The 26,348-nt window shown below is 37.5% G+C and overlaps 1 protein-coding gene across 2 annotated transcripts; it reads right to left on the minus strand.

The window, feature by feature from the left end:
- Positions 1–1,954: 1,954 nt before the first annotated feature.
- zgc:92140 (uncharacterized protein LOC447854 homolog) lies at positions 1,955–26,093 on the minus strand. 2 transcript variants are annotated; one of them, XM_043247809.1, is made up of 6 exons: positions 25,905–26,093; positions 15,399–15,530; positions 6,836–6,921; positions 5,490–5,560; positions 4,237–4,297; positions 1,955–3,529 (listed from the first exon to the last, which is right to left on the minus strand). In XM_043247809.1, the coding sequence occupies exons 2-6, from the start codon at positions 15,487–15,489 to the stop codon at positions 3,485–3,487; spliced, it is 354 nt and encodes a 117-aa protein (XP_043103744.1). In that variant the 5' UTR covers positions 15,490–15,530; positions 25,905–26,093; the 3' UTR covers positions 1,955–3,484. The 2 variants fall into 2 exon arrangements, with proteins under 2 accessions (XP_043103744.1, XP_043103745.1); XM_043247810.1 differs by lacking the exon at positions 25,905–26,093 and adding an exon at positions 18,438–18,490.
- Positions 26,094–26,348: the final 255 nt, after the last annotated feature.

The following is a 26,348-nucleotide window of genomic DNA, read 5'->3' on the forward strand; positions in this document are numbered from 1 at the left end:
GTACTAGATTAGCCTGGTAAAACTCAGTCATGCATCACACCAGAACACCACGTGAGAGAGAAGAACACAGCTAAACTTCCAGAACATGTTGTTCTCTAATGACGCAGCATTCACATGGGAAGGGATTTATTGGGTTTTACCTCGCAGTGGAAAGTACAAGATGTCAATGTCTTTGCCCATGTTCGTGCCCGTACTGTTCTCTTCTTTGCAGAGCTGTATGAAAAAGCTAATTAAGCCTTTACCCTAAAATATCCACAGGCTATGCATGCGTAATATGTGATAAAAAAAATATATATATATATATATATATATATATATATATATATATATATATGGACAGTTTACAAGGGATTTATTCTTAACTCTAGATAAAGCCAATCTTTACTTTTTCTTTTAAACTTTGTCATATAAGTGTAGCGTAAATTGGATCTTTGAAATACACTTTTTCTTATTTCATGTAATTAGTTTACTTTTGTGTAAATCCTTAAGTTCTTAAAATGAGCTGTGATATAATATCAAAATGACCAGTCATCAGTAGTATGTGTATGTCTGCAGCAATAACCAAAAAATAACCTACACTGTGTTGGCCAAAATGACAGTATTTTCTCTTATGACAAAAGCACTAGAATATTAAAATAAAGATCATGTTCCATGAAGATATTTTGTAAATATCCTACCATAGAAACATACATTTTGATTATTTATGTGCATTGCTAAGAACTTCATTTGGACATTTTGATGAGAGTTTTCTCGATATTTAGATTTTTTTTGCACTCAGATTCCAGATTTTCATTACTATTCAGTTTTTAGATGACATATAAATCTCAATTTTAAAAATTATGGTTTATGTGGTCCAGGGTCACATATATATATATATATATATATATATATATATATATATATATATATATATATATATATATAGAGAGAGAGAGAGAGAGAGAGAGAGAGAGAGAGAGAGAGAGAGAGAGAGAGAGAGAGAGAGAGAGAGAGATTACATATACTTGGTTGTTTTCAAATGTTTCTTGAGCACACAATAAGCATGATTTCTAAAGGATCACGAGACACTGAAGGCTGGGGTAATGGATTACAACAAATCAGCTTTGCCCTCACAGAAATAAATGACTTTTAAAAACATCAAAACACACAAAAGTTCTTTTTATATAGTGAAATATATTTTCAATATTGCTGTTTTTCGATCAAATAAATACGGTCCATTTATAAAAAAAAAAAAATGTATATAAAAATCTAATCACTGGGATGGTACTTTTTAGGTACTAAAATGTACACTTTAGGTATTAATATGCATTAATATACAAAAACTGTACCTCTTGAAAGGTACTGCCCTTTAAGTGAAAGCATTTGTATCTTTATTTCTGAGTGTAAATATCCTGAAATGTTGACAATGCACTAGAAACTAAAATGAAGTTAGTAAAGCCATCATTGAGGAAAAGGACTCAAATAGTGAAGAGTCATGAAATCTAACATGCACGTTCATTTTGTACAATTATAGACATTTTAATCTAATATTACCATTTCATACATTTCTAGCATAGATCAGGTCCACTCTTTAACCAGCAGGTGGAGACAAATCACAAGAAGTAAAATTAAAACGCACATATGCTTCGCGTCGGTCCCTCAACGTCTCCCATCTCGTTCCTGTGAGGATTCTTCGAAAAGACGTGATGTCTAACAGCTATTTTAACAACATAGTTCAACATTTTTTTAGGTTTGGTAATATTAACCCATGGTGGAAATGTAATCTGCAGATTTCCGCATTTAAAATTCAACCCCAGAAACCATTGAGTATTATTAATGTTGTGAGTCAGACCACCAACAGGAAATATGACGCGATAATGGATTAATGATGTCAGCAAAGCAGTACGTACCTAGACGCGCGCGCACACACACACACACACGCGCGCGCACACACAAGCGCACAGAAACAAATTAATCGGTGAGACAGCACACAGAAACCACAGCTCCTGTGTCTTATATTTTAATAGAAAAAGAAAACATTGAAAATAAAAATGAAAAAGGAATCAATCCAGTAATCATAATGACAAATGCTCGGCCAGCGCTGTCCCCCTCAAAAAAGTGACCCCACCCCACCTCATACTACTAAGGTCTAGAATAGGTCTATGAATGATAAGAGACAAAGATAATTAATTTAAGCCAACACTGAATACGTCTGAGTAAGAAAGGCAGGGTGGGAAACATAGGTAAACACTAGCTAAACACATACAGGCCTAAGACAAACACCTCATCCCTTTGACAAAGATTAACACAGTAAGACCTGGTTCTCTGACACAGATTAACACAAATACAGCCCTCGACACAACACAGACAACCCCAGTTATCTGCCATAGTCTCTTCACAGTCCATTACCTGTATTAAAGGGCAGCATAAACGGTCAATATGGATCTTTAAGTTAAATGTTGCCGGTTTTGCCGGGTATATATTTGGATGTGTGTGGGGGTAACTAGTCTGACAGTATTTCCGTCTATTTTCTTAGAACTTTATATAATAATAATAGCAGGATATACAAAATGAAAGTGTGAACCTGTGTGTGGAAAGAGGGTGTGGTGATAATTTTAGCTTTAAGACTTTCCGTGTGTGTGAGCGAGTGTGTTATGGGGTCACCGTACAGCCCTGACCTTTACAGCACAAGCTTGAAGAGGTATGATCTAAGCAACAAGCGAAAAAAAAAAAAAAAAAAACATTTATGGAACAAACAAATCAATCTTGAGGAAATTAAAAAAGGTCCTTCAAAAGGCAGGAGTCCAAACTCAAATGTTCAAAAACTTGCCGCAACGCTCTTATCAAAATAATCAGCCAGTTCGTTCATATAGTCGCTCTTAATAAAATATCTTTCTTGTTCAATAATTTCTCCCCCAAAAACACACAACACTCCATCTTTACATTCACTCCCCGTTATCTCCAGAGGATGTTCGTAAGCTCTCTTCTGGTTCCTCCATATGTCAGTTTTTTCTCTGTCCTGCCACTTAAAACGAGGACTGGGAGGGGCATGTCATCTTTTTCTCTCTCCGTATCCTTTCATCTCGCTTTCCTCGACATAATCTCTCCTTCTCTCTCTCAGATGGCTTCGTCACAGCCAGGCGGAGCGAGGGGGCCGTTTCATTGCTGGCCATAGGAGGAGTGGAGGGGGACGGGGGTCCTCATTTCACGTCAGAGTGAGTCCGTGTTGATAATACATCAATCAAGCTGTTCTTTCTTCACCCAAAACCATCTAGATCTCCCAGCAAGGCAACCCCAAGAGAGGAGAAGGGGTCAAGGGTGCAACAGCCTATGAGGAAAAGTCCTGCATTCTCTCTCTCTCTCACAATCATACACTCTCACGCACTCGCACGCACACTCGCTCTCAGACCGACAGAGTGTTACAGACATAGGAAACACTGATTTTTTTTTTTTTTTGAGTTCACACTCTCTATTTCCATCTCTGGCAAGATCTGGCGCCTCTCTGCTATGTCACATCCTCCTCCTCCTCCTCCGAGCAGTAATCCCGCCCCTAAAGAATATGGAAAGAAAGATTAAATAAAAATTTGACTGTGCTCCAACCACAAATATAAAAGATTCTCAAAAACCTTAATCCTCAGATATGGTCGAGAACAGACTATGTAAACTAGTTTCTGGCATGGACTAAGAAACAAAGATGATAATCAGTTCATCTCAGTTTTTTTTTTTCTTTCACATTTCACTGTTGTTTTTCTTCTTTAAGCCACAGAATAAAAAAAGGTAACTTTTTCTCTCAAAACACTGACTTTTCTCTCGCAATTGCAAGAAATATAAAAACCCACTGCAAACTGAAATGATACTTAATGAGACTTGTTGCAGTGTAAAAGCGCCACAACCCTAACATAACCCAGTCTTATTTAAAACAAAATCTAAAATGTTTAGATTTTATCCTTTTTTTTTTCAAGTGGTGTCAGACGTCAAGAGAGAGACGAAGACAGATAAGAGAGGGAGACGAAAAGGAGGAAGTACTGAGAAAAAAAAACAAAAAAAAACAGAGCCATAAATATATCATTTTTATCTCCAGAGGTCTACAGGAAGTACCAGACAGGCGATTAACATGATGGAAGGACAAGACAATCTTTTAAATTTCACAGTCTAGATAGGCGAACAGGGCGGTTTAATGTACATTGAGCCTTTAACATTTCTAGCCCATCTGCTGCCTTTACTTCTGTGCCTTGTTCTTTTTCCTCCCTCTCTCACCTTCTCAATCTTCTCATCCAGCATTCTGAAGAACTCCTGCTGACTCTCTGACGTATGTATGCTGAGAGAGAAAGAGAGAGAGAGAGAGAGAGAGAGAAAGAAAGGAAGTTAGTGGGGGTAGGAGAAGGGAAGCAACAAATACACTAGAATTTTCCATTACAACAAGCATAAAGAACACAAACACACACTCTCTCACACACAGAGCTAGCAGCTCCTGTAGGTTCCAGAGTGGCTGGGCAGGAATCATTTTTATAGACACATTACAGCAGGGACTATAAACCCCTTGCCTCCACAAACACACACACACACTCACAGAGCACATTAACTGAACATTACTCCATCGACACACACATAAAACAATAATGAACTGTTCATTCTTAATGAACACTCCCTCAAACAATTTTTTACCTCCTGAAATTTTGAACACCATATGAATTAGCTTTCCGTTTAATGTGTTCATAGTGTTCAAAGCGCAGTAAAAATTCAAGTCCATTAAGTCATAAACAAATAAAATATTAATGGTTAACAGATCATAAATTAGTTTACACGTTAATAGTTGTTTAGATACATATTTTCAGCTGAACGTTTAATAATTAGCTAAATATATCGCCCAAAACGATTTAGTTCATTTACTTTGATTTTCTGTGCATTTTCTTTATTCCATTGAGACCTACGATATTTTGCAGAAAGTTCATGCTGCTCTTTTCCATATAAACAAATCAGAATTGCGACTGAGGCACTGTTTATTTTTTTTTATCCAGTTGTCATCAATACAGATATAATGCAAAACCCCTAGTTTAAAACTGCATAAAGTTGAATAAATGACACGTTCATCCATCATGGTGGAACTACTATTTTGTAATTATCTTTTGTTAAGTTATTTAAAGTGTTAGCCTTTTTGTGTATTCTTTATTTCCATCACAATTGTGTTATTGATGCTTTAGAAAGGCAATTTCACTAGAAATAATTATGCCAATAAAACACTATGACAATTACATCCGAAGGCAATAAACGCATCATGTTTACATACAATAAGTTACGAAACATATGGCACATCACGCTCAAACAGAACATGCAAATGAGATCCGGAGGGGATAAGACGGGCCACAAAGCGAAACAAACCACACACAATTTACAGACTTCTGGCACGTTTTCAACAGAGCAGGAACTCTAATGCCCTCACCCGCACTCGCAAAACAAACAGAAACACACGCACACTGTAAACAGAACGACACATGTATAAACCCACTCACTTCGTCTTGTTGGCGCTGGGCCCAGGCACCTCTTTGTGCTGTTTGGTCCTGTGCTGCGTCGAGCTCTTCTCCTGCAAACACACCCCGAATGAGCACGTTTTCACTCACTACTGTTCAAAACAAAGCCAAATTCAGCCTCCGCCGACCATCCCTGGTGGCCCTCTGGTGCAGAGGCCCTGTCGGCTTCTGGACGCGGGCCAGAACCAGCTTCTCTGCCTGGAACACAGCGTGATACAGAGGCCCTGGGAGTGACCTTCCTCTGGCCACTGCTAATGAGAACGCTGCCCTGCTGAGAGACAGCGAGAGAAAGGGCTGCCCTCGCTTTCACTGCGTCTCTATTCTACTCTCACCCCCTTTATCGGAACATGGGCATCCGAACACCTGCTCTGCCTGTACGACTTAATTACACCGGGCAGTTAAAAGGGGCAATATCATGGAAAAAAAATTTGAAAGGTGAGTACATACTCATTCACAATGCAAGGAGACAATTTATGGAAACTAAGACAAAAAAAAGAGAGGTAGAAACAAAATCTCTCATTTATTTTGATCTCTAAATGATACGATGCATCCGAAATTTGGCCAAGTTTTATTTGATTGTTTTGATATATAATATATCATTGTATAATATAATTCTTTTTAAGGTTAAATAAATTTGAAATAGGTTGAGAACCGTATTTTGGGTAAGAAATAAAAAGTAGCGAAGCATTTCACACCCCCACTGAGCACATTAACATATAACATTAACATATGATGCCCTGCATTTGCATATCAATGCCAATATTTAACAACTTGGCAGTGACATTATTACTCTTTTAGCAGGTGAAAAGGTTAGCCAATCATAACAGGGTAATTTACATAAAGGCTTAAAGTAAAGTAGCTAAACAGACAGCTCCATTCTAAAGGTCATTGTACAAGAAACCTTAACATTATTGGTTAAGCGAAAAAGAAAAAGCAAAAAAACGTGTATGTGTAAGAATCTCTAAGAAAAAGAATACATAGCTTCCTCTGAGAAAGAATCAGTACAGATAGATCCAGACACCTGAGTGTTTGTAAGAAAAGACGCATGTAGAAACTCTAGAACATTACATTTTGTCTGGTAATCGGAGTTTCTGTGACAAAAGAGGAAAAAATTTTTTAGAATTTCCCTCTCCCACATTCCAAACATGTCGGCACACGTGTGCAATGCATACGCTTGGTTTTACCTCTCAACGTATAAGCCAACAACGGGCATATGAGCCTCAAGCAGTGTGTGCATGTGCCTGTGTGAATACTAAACAAAATATGATGGACACCACTGCACAGGATAAATGTCCCAGGTGTGTGCGCAGACATGTTTTGTATCTCACCAGGTTCTCCTGGTTGCGTGCGTTTACTCTGTCTTCTTCTCCACGCATGTACTTCACCTCCTCCACTCCCTTCATCTTATATTCATCTGCAATGATAACAAGAGAACAGTAAGAGGTTCATTCTTGTATGCCGTTAAAGAAAAGATTCACAGAGAAATGAAACTTCTATCATCAATGTCATTCCAATCCTGTATGATGTCCTTTCTTAAGTGGAACTCAGAAGAAGAGATGTCAAAGAATGTACCGGTATTTTTCCGTTCAGCTGAATGAATGGGGACTAACGCTTTCAAGATTCGAAAAATCGCATAAAATAACCCATGCGAGCTGTGTTATATTGAAAGTCTTCTACAGATGATAGACTTGTGTGAGAAGAAATGTAATTAATGTTTGATATCTTTGCCCTTTTATCTAACTGTTGTACTGAATCAGTGAGTTGAACTTGAGAATCAAATCAGACTGATTCATGGAAAAGTTAAACATTTAATTATTCATGAATCAGGCATCTACACTTCTCTCAAGAACTTTCCCCAAACAGACAATGTATATTTATACACTGTATATGCACATGACTTACAACATACAAATTATTTATATTTAAGTTTGTACCCCACAAAAATGGGCTTCAGACAACATAGAGCATGCATCCTATGGGACACTTTTTCATACGTTTATGGTGCTTTTTGTAATTTTGGAGCTTGACAGCTTTATTTCAACCTCGCTTTCATTATACTGAAAAGAGTGGCCATAATCTTCAACACCTTTTTTTTTTTTTTTTTTTTTTTTTTTTTGGTTTGGAACAATGCGAGTGAGAGAATTCACATTGGAAACAACAGCTCTTAACAGATGAACGTTTTGGATTTTGCCCTTTCCCAGCCATTGGTAATTACCAGCGGCCATGTACGTGTTTGCATGTCCGTGCATTTACTTCCTCATAACACATACACACACCCACACGTATACATAAATCCGTCTTTTACTCTGTCTACAAATCAGCATGAGGCAATCACAGCCCACTCAATCTCTGTTTATCTTCGCCTCTATCCGTCTTTCTCTCCTTTTCTCACTGTGAACTCCCTGTCAGTTACCATCATGACAGCTGGAGTGGGCAGCCTGTGAATGTGACTCAGTGCGGCCCATCAGCACAAGCACAAAAAGCGAGAAAAAAGAGGAATATAAAAGGAGAGCGAAAAAGAGAGAGCAACGCCGCCAGTCTTTCACAGCTTGAGGAATGTAAACATGTCTCTGCACAAAAGACCACGCTTCAACATGCTGACAAACACACACACACACACACACACACACAAAAAGGAGAAACATCACACACAAATTAAAATCAAACTTTAATTGATTTGGCTTTGCCGTGTTACACGAAACAGGTTTTCTGGTTCTCACGAAGCATACACATGCATACATACAAAACACATCTCTCTTCTCACACACGCTCGCATGTACGCGAGCAGGGTGATAGCATTACTAAAAAAGGAGATCTGAGGAACATATCAATTCTAATCCATCGTTTCAGGATGAGAGTCATCCGTGAAGCGCACATCTCAGACAAACGGAGGATCTTGGAGTTGCTCACCATGAGAGAGAGTGACATTTTGTCAGTTTAATATGTCCCAGACAGGTTATTTTTAGCGATAAGATGAGAGGTTCTCTAATGTAGGGATATTTCAATTGGCTAATTAGTGAAAACAGCATGATGCCGACCTTTAGGAACTGATGGTTAAAAGGATGCATGCTTTCTCACCAGACAGAAATAAGGTTGGCCTCTGTGCAACTTATTGTTTTATGCCATTATATTGAAGCATGATATAATATTGAAGTAGAATGAGGATAGAAATTGATAGGCAGAATAAGACATTTTTATGAGCATCATGTGATGATTTATGAGCATCATGGGATGTGTTAAAGAACGGAGAACATTTATATATAAATATTTTATTCATAAAATTAAATAACACTATGAATTTAGAGGTGATTTTTTTTAATGCCTTTTATTAGGCCATTCAATTTCCTAAAGGCTGTTATGGTAGGCAGTTTTGTGCCTGCTTCTTGTGTCATGACTCATGAGTATGACAGTACCAAGCAAAGATATTTTTACACCATCTCAGATTTTTCCATTTCAGTGTTTAAGCCCTGAAGATAGAGCTGGGAAGCTCTAACTATGCAAACCAACTGCCAATTTTAAAAAACAACACATGCAAATTCAGTAATTCATTTGTGGCATCACTAAAAATGCTCAATTAGATTCCAGAGGGTTTTCTGCACTCTAAATAACTCCTTTATGTTTGCTGTTGCCACAACGTACTTGCAAAAATGTTAATAAATAAAATCAGATGCATATGCAAACAACAGGTGCTAAATGAATAAATAATGCCGGGAAATTTGATTCCTAATCAAAAATGTTATATCTACTTAGCAAATATGATCAATATGATGTTAGCAATATAGAGAAAATACTTACCGCTCTGCTTTGCATAAACCATTTAAATAATTCTATTGTATGCAATTTCTAGAGATTGCAGTACTGCCTGCTGATTCAGCTTTGACATTAAAGGAATAAATACTATCATAAAATATATAAAAATAAAGTTTATCACAATACTGCACTTTCAAGCAAACAAATGAAGCTCTGTTGAGCATTAACCCTATAAAACCTTCCAATAGAAAACATTATAATAAACCTAACATCTGAAAGTTAACGTATGCATACTCGCCCAATTCTTTAAAATAAAGCTCACCAAGAAAAAAATTAAAAAATTAAAAAAATCTATTTGCTTTTTCAGAGCCACATGACACCATACATGCTAATCACCAGGCCTTCCATGTTTATTCTTATCTTTTTTCTGTGTTCGTGATAAGATGCCTTCTGACGACCAGGTAATTTAGCTGTCTAGCTGCTCGTTCGGCTAAATCGAAACAAATCGGACGACAAGACAGCTCCACAACCCTGTCTTCCTCTCCCTTTTACCTTCTGGCCTAATTTCAGATGTGTTCAGTGCTGTGAGTGGCGTGTCTGAGGAACATGAGTGGGCTGCTTTACTTTTAGAATCAGTGTGGAGAAGCTTTGCCCTGAAGCTATTCTGTAAGTGGGCGTCTGTTAACACAGTCAGTCCAAAGGAGGAGAGTTTGTCAATCTCGCACTCTCTTTGATAGTAGGTGGAAGATTACTCGCTAACATTACGGCGGAACAGAGAAGAGTTATGAAATCACAAAAAAAATGTAAAAAACCAAAAACAAGAGACACGTTTTGCGCTACCTTTAGACACATGACCGATACCACGCCTCTGGTTAAAGATCAGTCGTTAAACATCTGAAGTCATGCGTCTAAACCTCAGAAGGCAGAGTGTCACCGAGATGATCTGTTGCGCTAATGTACGCCGTTGCTGTTAAAAACATTAGCTAAACAGTCGCTTTGTGAACGCAGTCACTTGGTGACTTTGAAAAATGGCTGTATAAAATGTATTAACCACAGCCTGACAGTAAGCCACGTGTACACACACACCCTCTTATGCTTTGTTCAAACATATAGTGGTTTTATAGCTGAAGGTTGATGAGTGGCTGTATTATTGGGCCATATAGGGCTGGGTGGCCTGTTATTGTTAACTTGCATGACTAGCAATATTCTGATTACAATTAAATGAATATAAATCTGTTGTCTTGTCTGTAAAATCAAATGAAGAGGAAAGGTTTTTTTACTGTAGTAACATTTCTGAAATGCATTATGCATTATATTGATTCACAAATCAATACTGGCAATATCTGACAGTTTTTCAGGCATACTTTTTTTTTTTTGTATTACTGCATGTGGGCAGAAACAAATCACCCTGCAAACTTCGTAAAGCCAAATTGGTAATACAAAGCACTAGCGACCCCAAAGTCCTGGGTTTGAAATATAGGAAAAAACAATCATTAAATGTAAACCTGGAATGCACTGTATGTTGCACTGGATAAAAGCATCTGCCAAATGCACATGCAGTGGCCGGAAGATATGAAATCATGCAGATTAAATCATATAAAACAATGAAATTGCTTTTCAAAACCAAACCAAAAATCTATCTTTTTACGCTTTCTGGTAAAAAGATGTACCAGAAAGTAATAGCAAAAAAACTTTACACAAACATACAGTGTGCAAGAGTATTAATATCGTTAATAATCTATTAAAAATCACTTTCATTTATTGATATATACATTTTAGACATTAAAAATGTTTTATTTCAGTTGTGAAGGCAGAATTTCTCATTTTAAGTTGGAGAAATGTACTAAAACTTAAATAAAAATCTAATTATTTGCCAAATAGAAATTAAATTGAATAAAAAAAAACACAAAAATAACTAAAAATGTAAGTAGATAAATATTTAAAAAACACTAGTACATAAAGTATATTAAACGGCACTGAATCATTAAAAATGACTCTTATGTGCTGGTTCTTTTTAATTAAGCAAAGTTACAAAATGCACAGCCAGATTCTGGATATTTTAATAAAATATTTAATAATATTTTAATAAAAAGTAACAAAATCAACATCCAGTTTTAAAAGTACAACTACATCTCTCCACGCTGCAAACGGTTGCTGTTGTTCATATCAGATATGGCCAGCTCTAGCTAAAAATCAGATGTCTTCTGGTCACTTTGTCGGTGCAAATCGGCGTCAAAGTGAACGCCCCGGTACAGATTGGCAGAAAACACACTCACACACCAATCTCAACAGCTCAGTGCTGATCACATGCAATCAGACAGCATATTCTCCGCCTGCTGCCTCTCTTGTTTGTATTAGGGCAGCTCGGCCTTTCCTGTCATTGTGCGTGCCGGAGATCTTGTGTGTTGTTGGGATCGACTAAGCGCTGAATCACAGATGAGGACACACATGCACACACAATCACTGCCTGAACACTGACACAGTTTGACTAGTAAACAGTCTGTTGGCACTAATCGAGTCAGAGAGTGAGAGAGTGAGAGAGAGTGAGAGAGAGAGAACTGTCTCCCTCTGTTCTATTGATAGAGCTGTTTGACTGACAACCGGGAAGGGCAGTGGAAAGAAGGACATCGGGTTGGCAGTAGAAAGAGAGAAAAAGAGCGAGACATGAAGATAGACGGATAGAGCGAGAAGAAAGGGGGAGTTCGCAATAATCCACAGTAACCAGGTCAGTGCTCTGTTCACGCTGGTGAATATAATACTCATCAATCTGTTGTTGTGCCTTACAGTTCACTCAGATTATCAGAACGCCACATGAGCCTACAGATCACACACACACACACACACGCACACACACGCACAAGAGATGAGGACCAGAAGATACAGTATAAACACTCACATCCTCAAAATATAACAAGAGGAAGCACAGAACACAGAGAAGTAGCCCCTAAATCTGACTACCGGTACTTCCCTATGATCAAAACTTTATCAAATGATTAGCTAAATAACAACACTATCCCACGAGGCTACGAGACAGGAGTTTGTGTTCTTAAACAGTGAAGAAAAGCAATAAGGCTGGTGGCGTGGATGGCACTTGACAGTGTTAACACTTAATGTTGCGTGTATAAATTTACACTACATATGCATTTGTATATAATGTGTATAATGGTTAGCTAATGTTGTTATTGTTGTAAACAAACTATTCAAAATTGTTTCTACCAATTGAAACATAGCTGAAATAAATAGATGAAATATCAAAACACAAAATGAGAAGTGTTGCTTTATACGTACACCAAGTCTACATTTATAAAATTGTAATAACATTTTAAAATGACATCTAATTAAGTTTTGAATCAAATCGCATTTAGAAATAAATACTACTGAGATTAGGATCTTGCTACTGTGTACAAAGATTACAACAAACTAAACCACTAAAACTACCCTAGATCTGCAAAATAAAAGATGTGCGTTTAAAAAGCAAATCACCGTTATTTAAAATAATTATGTTGCTATGCATATTAATATTGAATCATTGTCCAGCCGTACTATATATATACACACACATATGCACTCTCTCTCCGCCTCTCTCTCTTTTGAACAATGCTAAAAGAGAACATTGTATGAGAAACAGAAAGTTATACTGCGGGTGAAAAAATGAGAGCATGAAGTAAAATAGCTTAAGTAATGGGAAGGCATGCAGAATAATGAAAAGGAGACAGCCCATTGCAACGGAAGGAAGGAAACAAGGAAAGTGTGGCCTTGAGAAGAACGACAGATATGCAGAGGGAGGGATAAATGTCAGGGGAGGAAAAATGGGAGTTTGTGATCCCACGTCACTCACTCTCTCCCTCGTTCTCAGAGCGTTCCCCACCATCTCACACACTCTGATTCCTCAGAGACAGAGAAAAGAACATGGCAGGAAGAGGGAGAGAGAGGGAGAACGGGTAGGCGGCAGCCTCCTGTGGCTGCTCATCGAGAGTTTCCTGTGTGGATTTTCTGCTGTTTTACCCCTAATTCTTAATCTCCTATAATCTCTGTCACTCTCTCACAGGTCGCAAACTAAGCGCTGCTGTTATCTAAACCCTTTAAAACATATTTACACCCTCTCATACACGCAAAACTCAGTTGAACACACTCACAGGAATGAGTCACTCACTCCAGCTGATAATGTTATCCTCAAAACACACGCCTGTTGGCACAGATGTAGCTGACAGTCTTTACATAGACACACACATCAGTATGACTGCTCAGAAGGATGCAACCAAGAATTCCCAGAATGTAATCAGCTTCCAAAAACACTGTAAAACATTATTCAGTGCCTGGACATAAATCACTTAACTGCCTGCTTGTTCTGCTTAACGTTTAATCTCAAATGAGTCTTGAATGATTGGTAAAAACAGCCTATGTCAATGCCAGTGATGCTCAAAAGACGTCTTTCTGTCCCTTACGTTTGAATTACTTCCCACATATCATGTCTGCTTGAATAACATGGATGGAGCCATCTCTGCTGGAGCCTGTTCCAAATGACTATTCAAAGCATTACATTTTGCATTTAGCTTCAAGCATAGGTTTGGCCAGCAATAAAAACAACTACTGCCAAATGGCTTTTAAGTGTTTGTTTTACTGAATCAGAAACATACAGCCTGAGTAACTGGAGTCCAATTCACAAGCTAAAGACTCTTGTGACTTGAGCTGGTTCGTTCAAGGAATCGTTCAAAAAGACCACTCGACTCACAGGTAACCGGTTTAATTCAGTCTATCCTAAAAACACATCCAAAATCATAGTGAATTAAGCCAAAAATTCCCAATTTGACCACTTTTTTTTTTTTTTTACTAATAGGCCATTACCCACAATCAACGTATTCTAGTTTTTAGTCACGTGACCGGTTTGAACACCTGTCGGGCATATCATCCATTTTTCATCTGGTTCAAAGCAGTAAGTATTTAGATCATCTCTAGAGATCACACGTATTTTTATAAAATAAAATATTAAAATATCAAATTCAGTAATCTCTGTATTAATGATAAGTAGTTTACATAGGAAAGCAGATGAGGCTGGAATATGAATGCAATCCACTTTTCTATGAGAACCACTTAGCGTAAACTTTGCACATTGCGATTGTTTTCTTGCCTGTAAAAAATAATAATAAATAAATAAATAAATATATATATATATATATATATATATATATATATATATATATATATATATATATATATATATATATATATATATATATATATATATATATATATAAAATAATTAATAAAGGTAATTACTGAATTTCGCCTTTTAATATCTGCATTTTATTACACTTACTTAAGGCAAACTATAAAAATAACTGGTGGTCAGTGGAGCAAAGCGGCAAACCAGCATCACAAAGACAAATGAAAACGTAATGCTGTCAGATTACTTAACATGTCATCCACTGGCGAGACAACATAACAGTACAAACCACATAATGTTACAGTACCAATGCCTGCAAAAGCACAATGGAACGCGTTGATGTCAAATAATGTGTAAATACATTTAGACCACTTCAAGGGTTACTTCATCCAAAAATTTAAATCAGCCCATAATTTACTCAAGGCATCCTAGGTTTATGAATACTCATTTTAGATAAATCCAATCAGAGTTTCAACCAGCAAAAAATAGTTTTTGAACCAAATCACCTACCATGCCTTTAAACCATAAAAAATAAAAATCAACCCTATAAGATTTCCATTCTGAAGAACGCTGGCTTCTAAGAAACACAAGACCCTAATGACTTTTACTAGGTGGAAAAAAAGCATTCGAAAAGGATATTTTTCAAAATCTTTTGCGTTTCAAAGAAGAAAGTTAAAAAAGTTTGGAATGACATGATGACTTTTTTTTTTCATTTTTGAGTGAACGATCTTGTTTAAGGCCATAATGATAGTAGTTAATGTCTTGCATATTATAGGATTTAAACCTACAATAGTTTAATTACCAGTCCAGCTTTTTAAGAAACAATTATGAAAGCAATTATTGTTATTATTTGTATCCTATAATGAGTGTTCAATAATTCTGATGCTTCTGAAAAATGGTTATTTGTTCCACATGAATGTGTACTTTGCTGATGAAGGTGTGTGTGTGTGTGTTTTTTTGTTGTTTTTTTTACTGACCGGTGAAGAGGTCTCCGTTGCTGTAGGCTTTGCCCCGGCCCTCTTCGTCGTTGGGCACAGCCGACACCTGCTTAGCCGAGGTGCAGCCCATGGCCTCACTCCCTCCCCCCTCTCACCATCTCACCATCTCACCTGAGAAAGACAGAAAACACATTCAACAGGGAGTTAAAAAGCAGAACGGACACACGATTAGCTCCATTAGCGTCTCTGCTGGGTTACGTACTACCGATGAGGAAAAGAAAACACATCTGAGTTGAGCCTGAACAGATCCAGACATGCTTTCTATCACAGCCCGAAGCCAGACATACAAATTCATCTTTTTTTTTTTTTTTTTTTTTTTTTTTTTACTTATGAACATGTGTATCTTCAAGTTGAACCCAGGCCAAGACCAACACAAGATACACACAGCAGCGCCAAAAAGTATTTGGACACACTTACAAAGTATGAATGTCACAGAGTTATAGAACAAAATATCAACCCAATGGCATTTAGACAGAATGAAACATAGCAAAGCGTGTAGGGAGGTCTGTTAGACTTAAGGATAAAACAACAGATACTTTGTTCAAAATTATTATTTATTTCATTTTTTTTGTTTAAAATATATTTAAGCAATTAGTGCAATATAAATTATTTGTTAACATTTTTTTCCCCCCCATCGAATACAGTGATATTCAAAATACAACCCAATTTTTTTTATTGAAATTTTGTGGAATGTCTGTGGTAACAGACTCAGGATATATTAACATTTTATTCTGACATAAAACACATCAGTAATGACTTCATTTGTCTTGAAAAGGCAGATGCTAAGGAACAAAATGGCACAATAGAGGTTTTCTTGGACATCAGACTTCCCGTTAAAGTCACTAGTCTGCTGTTAAACTGGGTCAAAATGTAAAAGTAAATTTGCTAAGTTTATTAACAAAACGTGTATGAATCATAAACGTTTCACACAGAGCTAATTTTTTCCAATAATCCAATGGAATAATCCTATATTGTATTTTTGTGAAGGGAATCAGGGTAATTTTCAGGTAGACCTACGAAAACACGTACATAACTCTAGATGTTCTGCCGGCATTGCATATAAAACGCTTTCAGAATTTGTGGCAGAGATATGAGAACATCTCATCCAGCAGGGCACCCCAGAGGCTCATGTATGAACGGACTCAAAAAAAAAAAAAAAAAAAAAAAGAAAGAGGAGGACAAATTGAGAGAGGACAAAACAGAGGAGAGCAAGATCAAAAGAGCCGGCTACTCCTCCTCCCCTCTCTTTCCTCGTTTGAAGTCTTCAGGAGGGGCAGTGTTTAGCTCTGCCTTTAGCAGCACGGGGCGCAGGACAAAGCACCAGGTGTACAGCAGAAAGAAAAGTGTGTATGCGCTCACAGACGAGCCTGACCGCTCTCTGCTGCTAGTCTTGAGTAAACAAGATCTGCTACTCTAGGTTTGGTGCACCATCCCATAAAAGCCTGTGAAAGTATAAATCACCCACAGTAGGGGTTTTCGATGAGGAAGTGTTTAGATTTACACCTGAAAAGAGTGTTATCCATTCAGGTTGCTCATCAGAATTGGAATGGCTCTACTCATTGCTCTGCCACTTGTTGTTTCGCTGATAAAATATACTTGGCTAATATGACAATGCTTTCATTTACCAATAAGAGTATAGAACTTTCAGCTCAGCTTAACACATTCTCTTGTTTAAATACACCCTTTTCCCCATCAAAAAAAAGCATCATTTTCTAATTATAGCGATGAAAAAAAGAGCAAAGATGAAAATGTATCTATTCATCCTTGTGTTACCTAACAGAGGTTGAGAAGTCTATTCACACCTCTCGCCACGGAGACATAAACAAGAAGCCATCTGGGCACTTGTGTTCACTTTTTTTTTCACACAGGTTCACTTTTTTCTTGCGCAGACAGAACATTGACGTCTGTGTTCTGTAAAAGCTATGCATACATATGTACAAGATCAGTGACTGGATGTGTGTTTCTATACAGGCCGTGTGTGCGTCATGGCATGGTCAAACATTTCATTTGTTCAAGAGAACAAGGGTCAATTATCAAGTCAGTATTTATTATTAGTCAGTATTATTATTTATTATTAAGGACTATTTTTGCATCATGGCTGATCATTTTGAATCGGCAATTTATCATTGAACTACTTGTCTAAAAAATAAACATTAAAAATATATATTTTTTACTAAAGAAAATGTAAAATTTGTAATGCATAAATAATTTATAATGTATATAAAAAATTTAATGGTTATTAAAAGTTGCTACAAAAAACTATTTCACAGTTAATAAACAGTTTTTAATCTTGTAATAAAGAAACCCGAATAAAATATTAGTTTCCACCAAATAAGCAGCATCTGTTTTCAAATAATAAAAAGAAAATCTTTCTTAATGATTGATTTCTGAAGGATTTCTTAAGAGTGTATGTATGCATGCATGTGCATCATGCATCCCTCGAATTCATTAAATAAATGATTTTATTGCAGTTTGCTATAGTTTTGTGTTAGAAAAATCTCAATCTTGCACAAAAGTCAGCACAAAACTTTCAATGTGCACAAAATTGTTAGACAAACTTTCAATGTGCATAACATCTACTCAACCAACAACCATACCCATCAATTCTTATATCTCAAGGCATTCAAACAAACAGACAATCAGCTCTGACAATAGAAATAATTGACTAATGTGTGAGGACAAATGAATAACCTACTTTCTAGGCAACAGCCTTGAAGATGAAGTCAAGCAAAATAGCATTACACCCTTACAAACACACACACACACACACACACACACAGAGAGCAAGTACACACCCTCAAACAGGCCGCAGGGCTGAGAGCTGTCTGAGCCACCGCTCACCCTGAAAAACAGGCTCATCAGGAGTGAACAGGAATCATGGGAAGCAGAGCACAAGTCCTTTGAATCTCAGCTGAGACAGAACAACACAAACACCAAACCCCTGCCCTGAAAAACCAGAGGAGACCCCATTCATTCATCGAGCGAGCAGGACAGCAACCCCCGACCATATTTACTCACCCGCAACGGCTGTAGCATCAACTCCCCGTCCCACTTTAAACAGATCACCAAGCCTGCTGAGACACACAGTAAAAACCTCTCAGTGCTGGCATGATTATCTTAAGACTAAAGCCTCTTTCTCTTTCCCTTTCATTCCTTCTTTATGTCTTAAGCTGTGTGAGAGGTGGTTTGGGGGTGGAGAGATGTTAAAATAATAGCACCAGTGTTTAAGAAGGGAACTCTCTAACCACGAGAAGAGAGGGGCAACGAAGGACTGAGGGAGAGACATAGAGTTCAAGTCAGAGGAAGCAATGAGACTGAGAAACAGATGGGAAGATAAAAATGTCAAAGATGATCAAGGTGACAGTTTGTAACCATTTATGTCCAGAACCTTAGCTAAAAGCAATGGTTAGCAAATCTTCCAGCAGACCACTTTAATAGAAAAATAACATTTGTAGACCGCGTAACCGGGCTGTACGATATTATTCCAGCACAGATTTCGTGATGTGCGCATTCGCAATAGTCACATAGCAGGGTGTGCGATGTTTAGTAGGCCTATACTGACAGATTTTTTTCAATGTCTTTACAGTAAAAATGTCATTTATTTTATATAATTATTTGAAATATTTTGAAATGCACTTAAATTCGATTTTAAATTTAATGTTATTTTGTATGAGCATTGTCAGTTTTATAGTCATATTTATAATAAGACCAAGACGTATAGGTTCTATTTGGTTTCATTCAGTATTTTTTGTAATGCTTCAGTTCTTACTGTGTTAGCTGCAAAGGCATTATTTCAATTCAATTTTTTATTATTTAATAGATTTATTTAAATTCACAATAAAAACTGAAAAATGTCCAGGATTATCAATTTGCCTTTGTACAAACAATTGTTAGTCTTCCAAACACTCTTGTATCTGTACTAAAATACATCTAAATTTCAATGTAGCATGAGAACAGGCTACAATATACACTCCCTCGTCATCCATTCTTACATAAAACCTCCCATTGAGTTGAAATGAGACAATTCACTAAAGAATGGTGTCACATACTATTCACACAGAAACGCATTCTACTCCTGTTTCATGAATAAGGGCCAGTGTAGGCAGCAAGACGGTATGAAAATTTTACTTGCAGAAGTCAGAATCGATCCCTCCATCCACCGTGACACCGTACCACTCAGGGCTGTCCCAACACCGCCTGCGTCTGTCTGACTCACTGACTTCAGCCCTCAACAACTGATTTGTGCCTGTCACCTCTATACTGTTCGTGCGTTAGTGTCTTGGTGTCTCTGCCACACAGTCAGAAAAAACCCAAAATGACTCATAAACATCACACACCTCTCATGGCACTAGTCAAACGAAACCTCGAGAGCCTCATTTTCTTTGAATAGATCGGCAATTTCAAAACAACACACCTTTGTATGTTTCCTTTCTACGATTACTAATAAGTGCCATCTCTCCTCCAGTGAAAGCACGCACAAGGCTACAGCTTTGTGGAAATCAACTCCAGGGTCAGGTCTGTAATTTTTCCGTATCCATCTCTATAAAGCTGACAAGCGCCTCCTAATTCTGCCTATAAATATTCATTTGAAATTAGAAAACCATCTATTATATACCAATTCTGTTGCCTGCTGCTGCATAATTGGTCTGCCCGTTTCCTGTAAGTATACACACAGCTCTCTAATGAGCTCTTGAAAGTCTCCAAATGAAAATCCCTCCCACTGTGTGAAACTCATTTACATCCCTTTACAAAATGTTTACTAATTCAGCAAAATTTGAATAAGGTTTAAAAATGTCATGCTTCCATCTAAATGGCACCGGTAGTAGACGGCACTGTTATTTAAAGATTCAAACGATCTTGTCCATCGGTCTCAGCACGTAGGCATGGGACAGTGGCGCCTTAATGCAGGGATGGAGAGGACGTTCATGTTTGAAAACAAAAGAGGAGGATGTTTGATCAGTGTCGTATCAGAACAGCGAGAGCTGGTTGGTCACACGAAGCCTTTAGCCTGACCTCTACATTGTGGTGACAAAAATTCAACCTCAAAGCCAGCTCTGAACCACACGGGCCTTTCTCTAGATGATTGGATTTGTAATTGATCCCGTCGATGCTGCCCCAAAGCAGAAGGATCGAGGACAGGTGGTGCACTATCTTATACTGTACAGTAAGGCAAGGCCTTAAATGCCACGATGCAATCTACATGTGCAAATATTTTTTCCCCTCCAATTTTTTAAAGTTGACATGAAACATAAGTCGTATTCAACTTTCGTTATTCTGACATATCCAAGTGAAAAAGTCCTTGAAAAACAAACAAATAGTGTATGGTGGTACTTTGTTTGATTTATCGGGAATGGGATTGTTGAAAGTGTTGAAGTGTCTGTGTGGAGGCTGAACAGTAGCACTCACTGCAGGACAGATGGAGGCTGTAATAACAGACAAAGTAATAGTAACAAAAAAAAAAAAAAACACTTGTGTGATGCAACATTACTTTTGGATTCAATATATTCAGCACACCATCATCTTTTAGTTTCAATTTTTCTGAAAATTCTGTTTAAGTTGTGCCCTGTTGGTCAAAAGTAGTACACAAATGGCCAAGTTCTTACTCGTGTGGTCTGGAAGTTCATTACAAAAAAAAAAAAAAAAATAAACAAACAACAACTTTATATTAGGATCAGAAGGAAGACCTTGCAGAGACTTGGCACGGCGTTGTCTTGTTTCCTTCTGGGCCATCTTTATTGTTCTTTTTCTGCATAACCCTGCATTTGCCTTTCTCATTATTTACACTAGATAAATTGGTGTGCGGGGCTGAACAGGCAGTGATATAGAAGCAAGCGTTGATCTTCTGGTGGTGTTTAGCCTACAATTACATCATAGAGCAGAACACTCCACAAGCTGTGATTTTTACAGATTGTTTTCAATATAAGCTGTTTTTAGACTAATGAGAAACTTTTCTGAAACTTCCATGCTGTTTTTAATGGCACAATAACATCTTATGTCAAAATAAAATAACAACAGGATTTTCATTTCTTAGTTCATGGCCCTTTAAATCTGTATTAGTTTTTCTTAAAATAATAAAACAAGTAAATATTTTTAAACCACAAATGTACAACATAATGTCAGTTTTATTTTTCAAAATAGAGATTACATTTAACAATTTATTTAGTCTTAGCATTTTATTAGTTTAACTATTTATTATGATTAATTATTATTAGTCAATTATATCTAAAAGGGACTAATTACAAGAATAAACCCCTGATCTGAAATACATATCACATGTTCGAAACTAAATCCTTTGGTTACCAGCCCAGGCCAGTCATAAGCCACATTGTTTCCATTATTGTATTGCTTTACTTCAAATGCAAACAAAGTAAACGCAAATGAAAAGTCTTGAGAGCTGCAGAAGGGAAACTTTGAATCAATTGAAAAAATTCAGTCAGTTACTAAAACAAAATTGTAGTTTTCAAAACCACGTAACATGAAGCAAGAGCCCTATGTATTATTTACATAATTTCACATTCACTGCATGGAAAAAAAGCAAAAACATTTGATTAAATATCTGGTCCAACGGAAGAAAAAAAAAGTCATACAGGTTTAGAAGGACCTGAGTAAACAATGACACATTTCCTTTAACCACTTGACCAAAACACCTCACACGGCATAAGAGTCAGATATGGTTTTGCTGCCAAAATACTAAATTCAAAAGTTGCCCTACACAGTACACACGCAACTTCCTCGGTCATCTGAACCACAACACCACAGGAACCTCCCACATAGACCTCCAGTAACTATGGTAACCTCCTCTGAGTGATGTCACCCTGACATTGCATCATAACCCCATGGGCTAATTGGGTCGCTTTTCTCAGGTCCCACGAAGCACGCGGAAGAAACTGAATAAAACAGGCAGAGTGGGAGATGGGAGCCGTGATGGTGGAGAAGATTGAAACTGACCGACCGAGAGGAGGACCCACAGATGCTATAAATAGCCATTCAGCCTCTTCAGTCACCAGAACAAAAGCCATATGTGCGCAAAGCAACACACACACTGCTTATGGATGAGAGGGAGACAGATGGAGGCGTCAGACTGATGAGAGATTGAGAGGGAGAGGTACAGAGACGACCGTGTCTCCCCAGAGCAAAGTCCAACTCATTTCTGTAAACTGGTTCTTTTGAACAGTTTGCTTCAAAAAAAATAAATACTGAGCAATTCTTTTACATCATCATGTGGTTGCTGACATCCCAGCATCTCCACAACATTTCTATAAAGCATATTTTGTTAAAGGAACACTCCACTTTTTTGGAAATAGGCTCATTCTCCAACTCCCCCAAACCTGATCTCTGGGTCTGGTGATAGCACTCACCACAGCTTACCATAGATCACCGAAACCAACTAGACATCTCATCGCATTCAAACATTTACCAAAGAGTTTCAATATTTTTCCTTTTTAAAACTTGACTCTTATGTAGTTATATTGTGTACTAAGACTTTCTATTTTCGATTTTCTAGGCCGATATGATTAGAAACTATACTCCCATTCTGGCGTAATAATCAATGAAGTGTAGTTCCCAATCAATGATAGTATCACTGATCGACCTATGAGAATGAACCCATTTACAAAAAAAGTGGAGTGTTCCTTTAATTACAGAAAAGCAGTTTATTAATTGGAGCCATGAATCAGCTCATAAAAAAAGCTGTTTAGCACCTTAATCTAATTTTCATCTACATTAAACAAAAAATCTAATTAATTTCTGGTCTTTTAAAATGCTATTAGAACTAACAACTACTTTATATAAGAATTGAGAAAAGAAGTCTTACAATCATATTTAGTAGTCTATGTTTTATTACATTTCCCAGTCAGTCAAACAATCAGTTCATTCCAAATGTTCCTAGCATTAACACACACATCAGTACTTGGTTCATTACAAATCATGTGTGTGCAAAAAAAGACCATGATGTTCTATCAGGATTCTATCCTCCTGTATAACGGTTTCTAACTCACAATAGGTCTGCTTTTAAAGGTTTAATTTTCTGTTAATCAAATTGCTTATGGAGAAAATGAATGGGATCTTGTGTAACCTGACTGTTGCACAAGTTCTTTCAGTCTGGGCTCCAATTCTGTTAGGGGTTAGAGCACGACAACGGTTCAACAGAGTCAGTGAGCTGTCAAACCAGATCATTCAGAGTTGGACACATCTGAAAGAATCAGTTGTTTGCAATCAGAGATGGCAAAAGTACACACATCCTTCACTCAAGAAAAAGTACAGACACTTGTGTTTAAAAATACTCCAGTAAAAGTAGAAGTTAGTAGAAGTTAAGGCAAAGAGGTATGGGCTCTAAAAAAGTTCCCATTACTACTACCTGTTTCAGTGTCACGCTGGTAACTGGACCTCAAATCATGCTGACATTTGAATAGAAAATAACTAACATTTAATATTTTGTTGCAACAGCTTTACCATTTTCCTTTTCAGTCTCTTCACTTTCCATTATATCTCTCTACATCTCACTTTGTGTGTGTTAACTTTTTCCACTAATTTTCTGGTACCTGTCACTTTTCCTATCAGCCATCTACTGTTATGAACAGAACTGTCTCTTCCTTGTTGTATAACAACCACCTCATTGAATTTCGTTTGCAATAATGTGCGTTTATTTTAGTTCAATTTAAAGTATCACATTATGACCATGTGTTGTTGTTCGATCCTACGATGACTTAAATACTATAGAATTAATGAAACTATATTTCTATATACAATCATAATAATGTGCATGTTATTGCATCATAATTTTTCTCTCAACAAAATTAACCATGGTTTACTACAGTAAAAGTTTTTCTACACTTTACATGCTTAGACTAGCAAAAGCCAGGCAAGACTAACTGATTCATGATTTATTATAGATTTGTCATCAAATGGTGATGACCAAAACTAAAGTCTGGTTTGAAAATCTAAGAGAAAGTACAGATATTTGTGTAAAAATTATGGAGTAATTTACAGATACCAAAAAAATCAAAGTATAGTAACGTATTTGCACTTCTTTACTTCCCAGCTCTGTTTGTAATGAGTAATGTAAGTATAAATTAAATGAATCACTTGCAATTCAGACAAGTCTGACAAAGACAGCGAGTTGGACAATTAGAGAGTAAAGACAGTTCGGTGAAGGTCAAATTTGCGTCTGCATGAGTTAAATTGGTTAGTGAGTTGATTCAGTAACCGCTCTAACGATTCAGCCAGATTCATTAACTAATAGAGTCATTGAAAAAACTGATTCAAAAAGGAATTGATTCGTTTATGAATCAGACACCGTTAAATGCTGTCAGACATTGTGCTAGCTTATTTTGAATGCTGAGATTTAGCAGTCTCTGAGTAATTATTTTGCGACCATTAAAAAGTATGTTCTACATTGTAAGAATGTGTGCAGTATGAATTTAATCCGGATTACACTACATTGGCCATTCCATCATTATCATGTGACCTACCAGAATCAGTTGAATCTCTCCACTGTCATCCACAAATCCTCTCTCAAAGCCCCACGGGAGAGTAAAGTAAGCACTTTAGGCTCTACCAGAAGTTTTATGAATAATGTGAATTCAGAGATGCTACTCTTTTCACAGTTTCTCTACTATTAGTAGAGAAGTACAATTTCGACATCCTCAGTTCACCGAGTCGGTGAGTTGATTCGAAAAGAACGAATCGATCAGTGCGGTCCTGTGATCCGGTTCAACCGATTAACTGAAAAGATCCGACTCGAACGAATGATTCACTTACGAATCAGACATCGCTAAATCACGCAAGGCTCCCTCTAGACGTAAACATGTCTGCCATTCAAACGCACCGCCATACACTGAATGCGCGCTAGTGAAAAATACTGCATATGAAAGCACAGTGACAGAAGGACACACACAGCTGCGCCACGGCAGAGACAGAGGGCGCATTGTGTGCCCGCAGGACAGTGGACACACACACACACACACACACACACACACACACACACACACACACGTGTACGTGTGCATGCATGCCAACCCAGGTGTCTTTTGTTTTCTTTACTTCCAGTTCGGTAGTGCCACATAAAAACACTGGGAAAAATCAATAAACGTCCTTGCAATGCGGCAGAAACCTCATAGTAACTGATGTCACCTATGCCTGTCTACCATGACTGCCTCTCAAAACCCAGCACACGGCTTACCTAGACAGCATTTTGGCATCACAGTCGCCCAAATATATCGTATTCGTTTCGGTCGCTAAAAATGCCCCAGTATTACACTGGCAGAACACTAGGTTTTGAGACACAGCCCATACACCAGCACGCATCCCAGAATCACTGTACACAGATCAGATCAAACTGATCACGCAAAAAGAAGAACCAGTCAGGAGCCAAAACAGGAATCGACTCACCAAAGACCAGCTACAAAGAAAATCAATCGGTTCGCGTCTAACAATAAACACGAGCATCAGAGCAAAAACGCATAAATGTGACAGGGAAACACTCACTTGTCAGAAGTGACCCGCTCGGTCCACTGGCGGCGGCTCACATACACACATAAACACACACGCACGCACACACACACTACACGCACTACACACGCAGACGGAATAAGCGCTGCTGTAGTGATGTGGACCGCTGGCTTACAGCCTGCACTCCTGATTTGCTCGAAGAACTGCAGCCATCTTGCTGAAGCCCGTGTGGCAAACCAACCACACGCCTAGACGTAGGAGGGGAGGAACTAGTCAAATGATCATTTTCCACTTATCGCCCCCCCCCCAGTAGCGTGTCTTGAAAAGGAGCTTTCCAAATATTGTCAATTGCGTATGCCAAGACTATATATGGATTTTTAGATTGATCGAATTTAAGCTACTTCTCATACATGTTTATTATTTTTGTTTTGTGCATTCACAATGATATATTGCAAAAAAAGACTGTCACTTTCGATAAAT

Source organism: Puntigrus tetrazona, chromosome 8 (assembly GCF_018831695.1).
Source record: "Puntigrus tetrazona isolate hp1 chromosome 8, ASM1883169v1, whole genome shotgun sequence".
NCBI classification, from domain to species: Eukaryota; Metazoa; Chordata; class Actinopteri; order Cypriniformes; family Cyprinidae; genus Puntigrus; species Puntigrus tetrazona.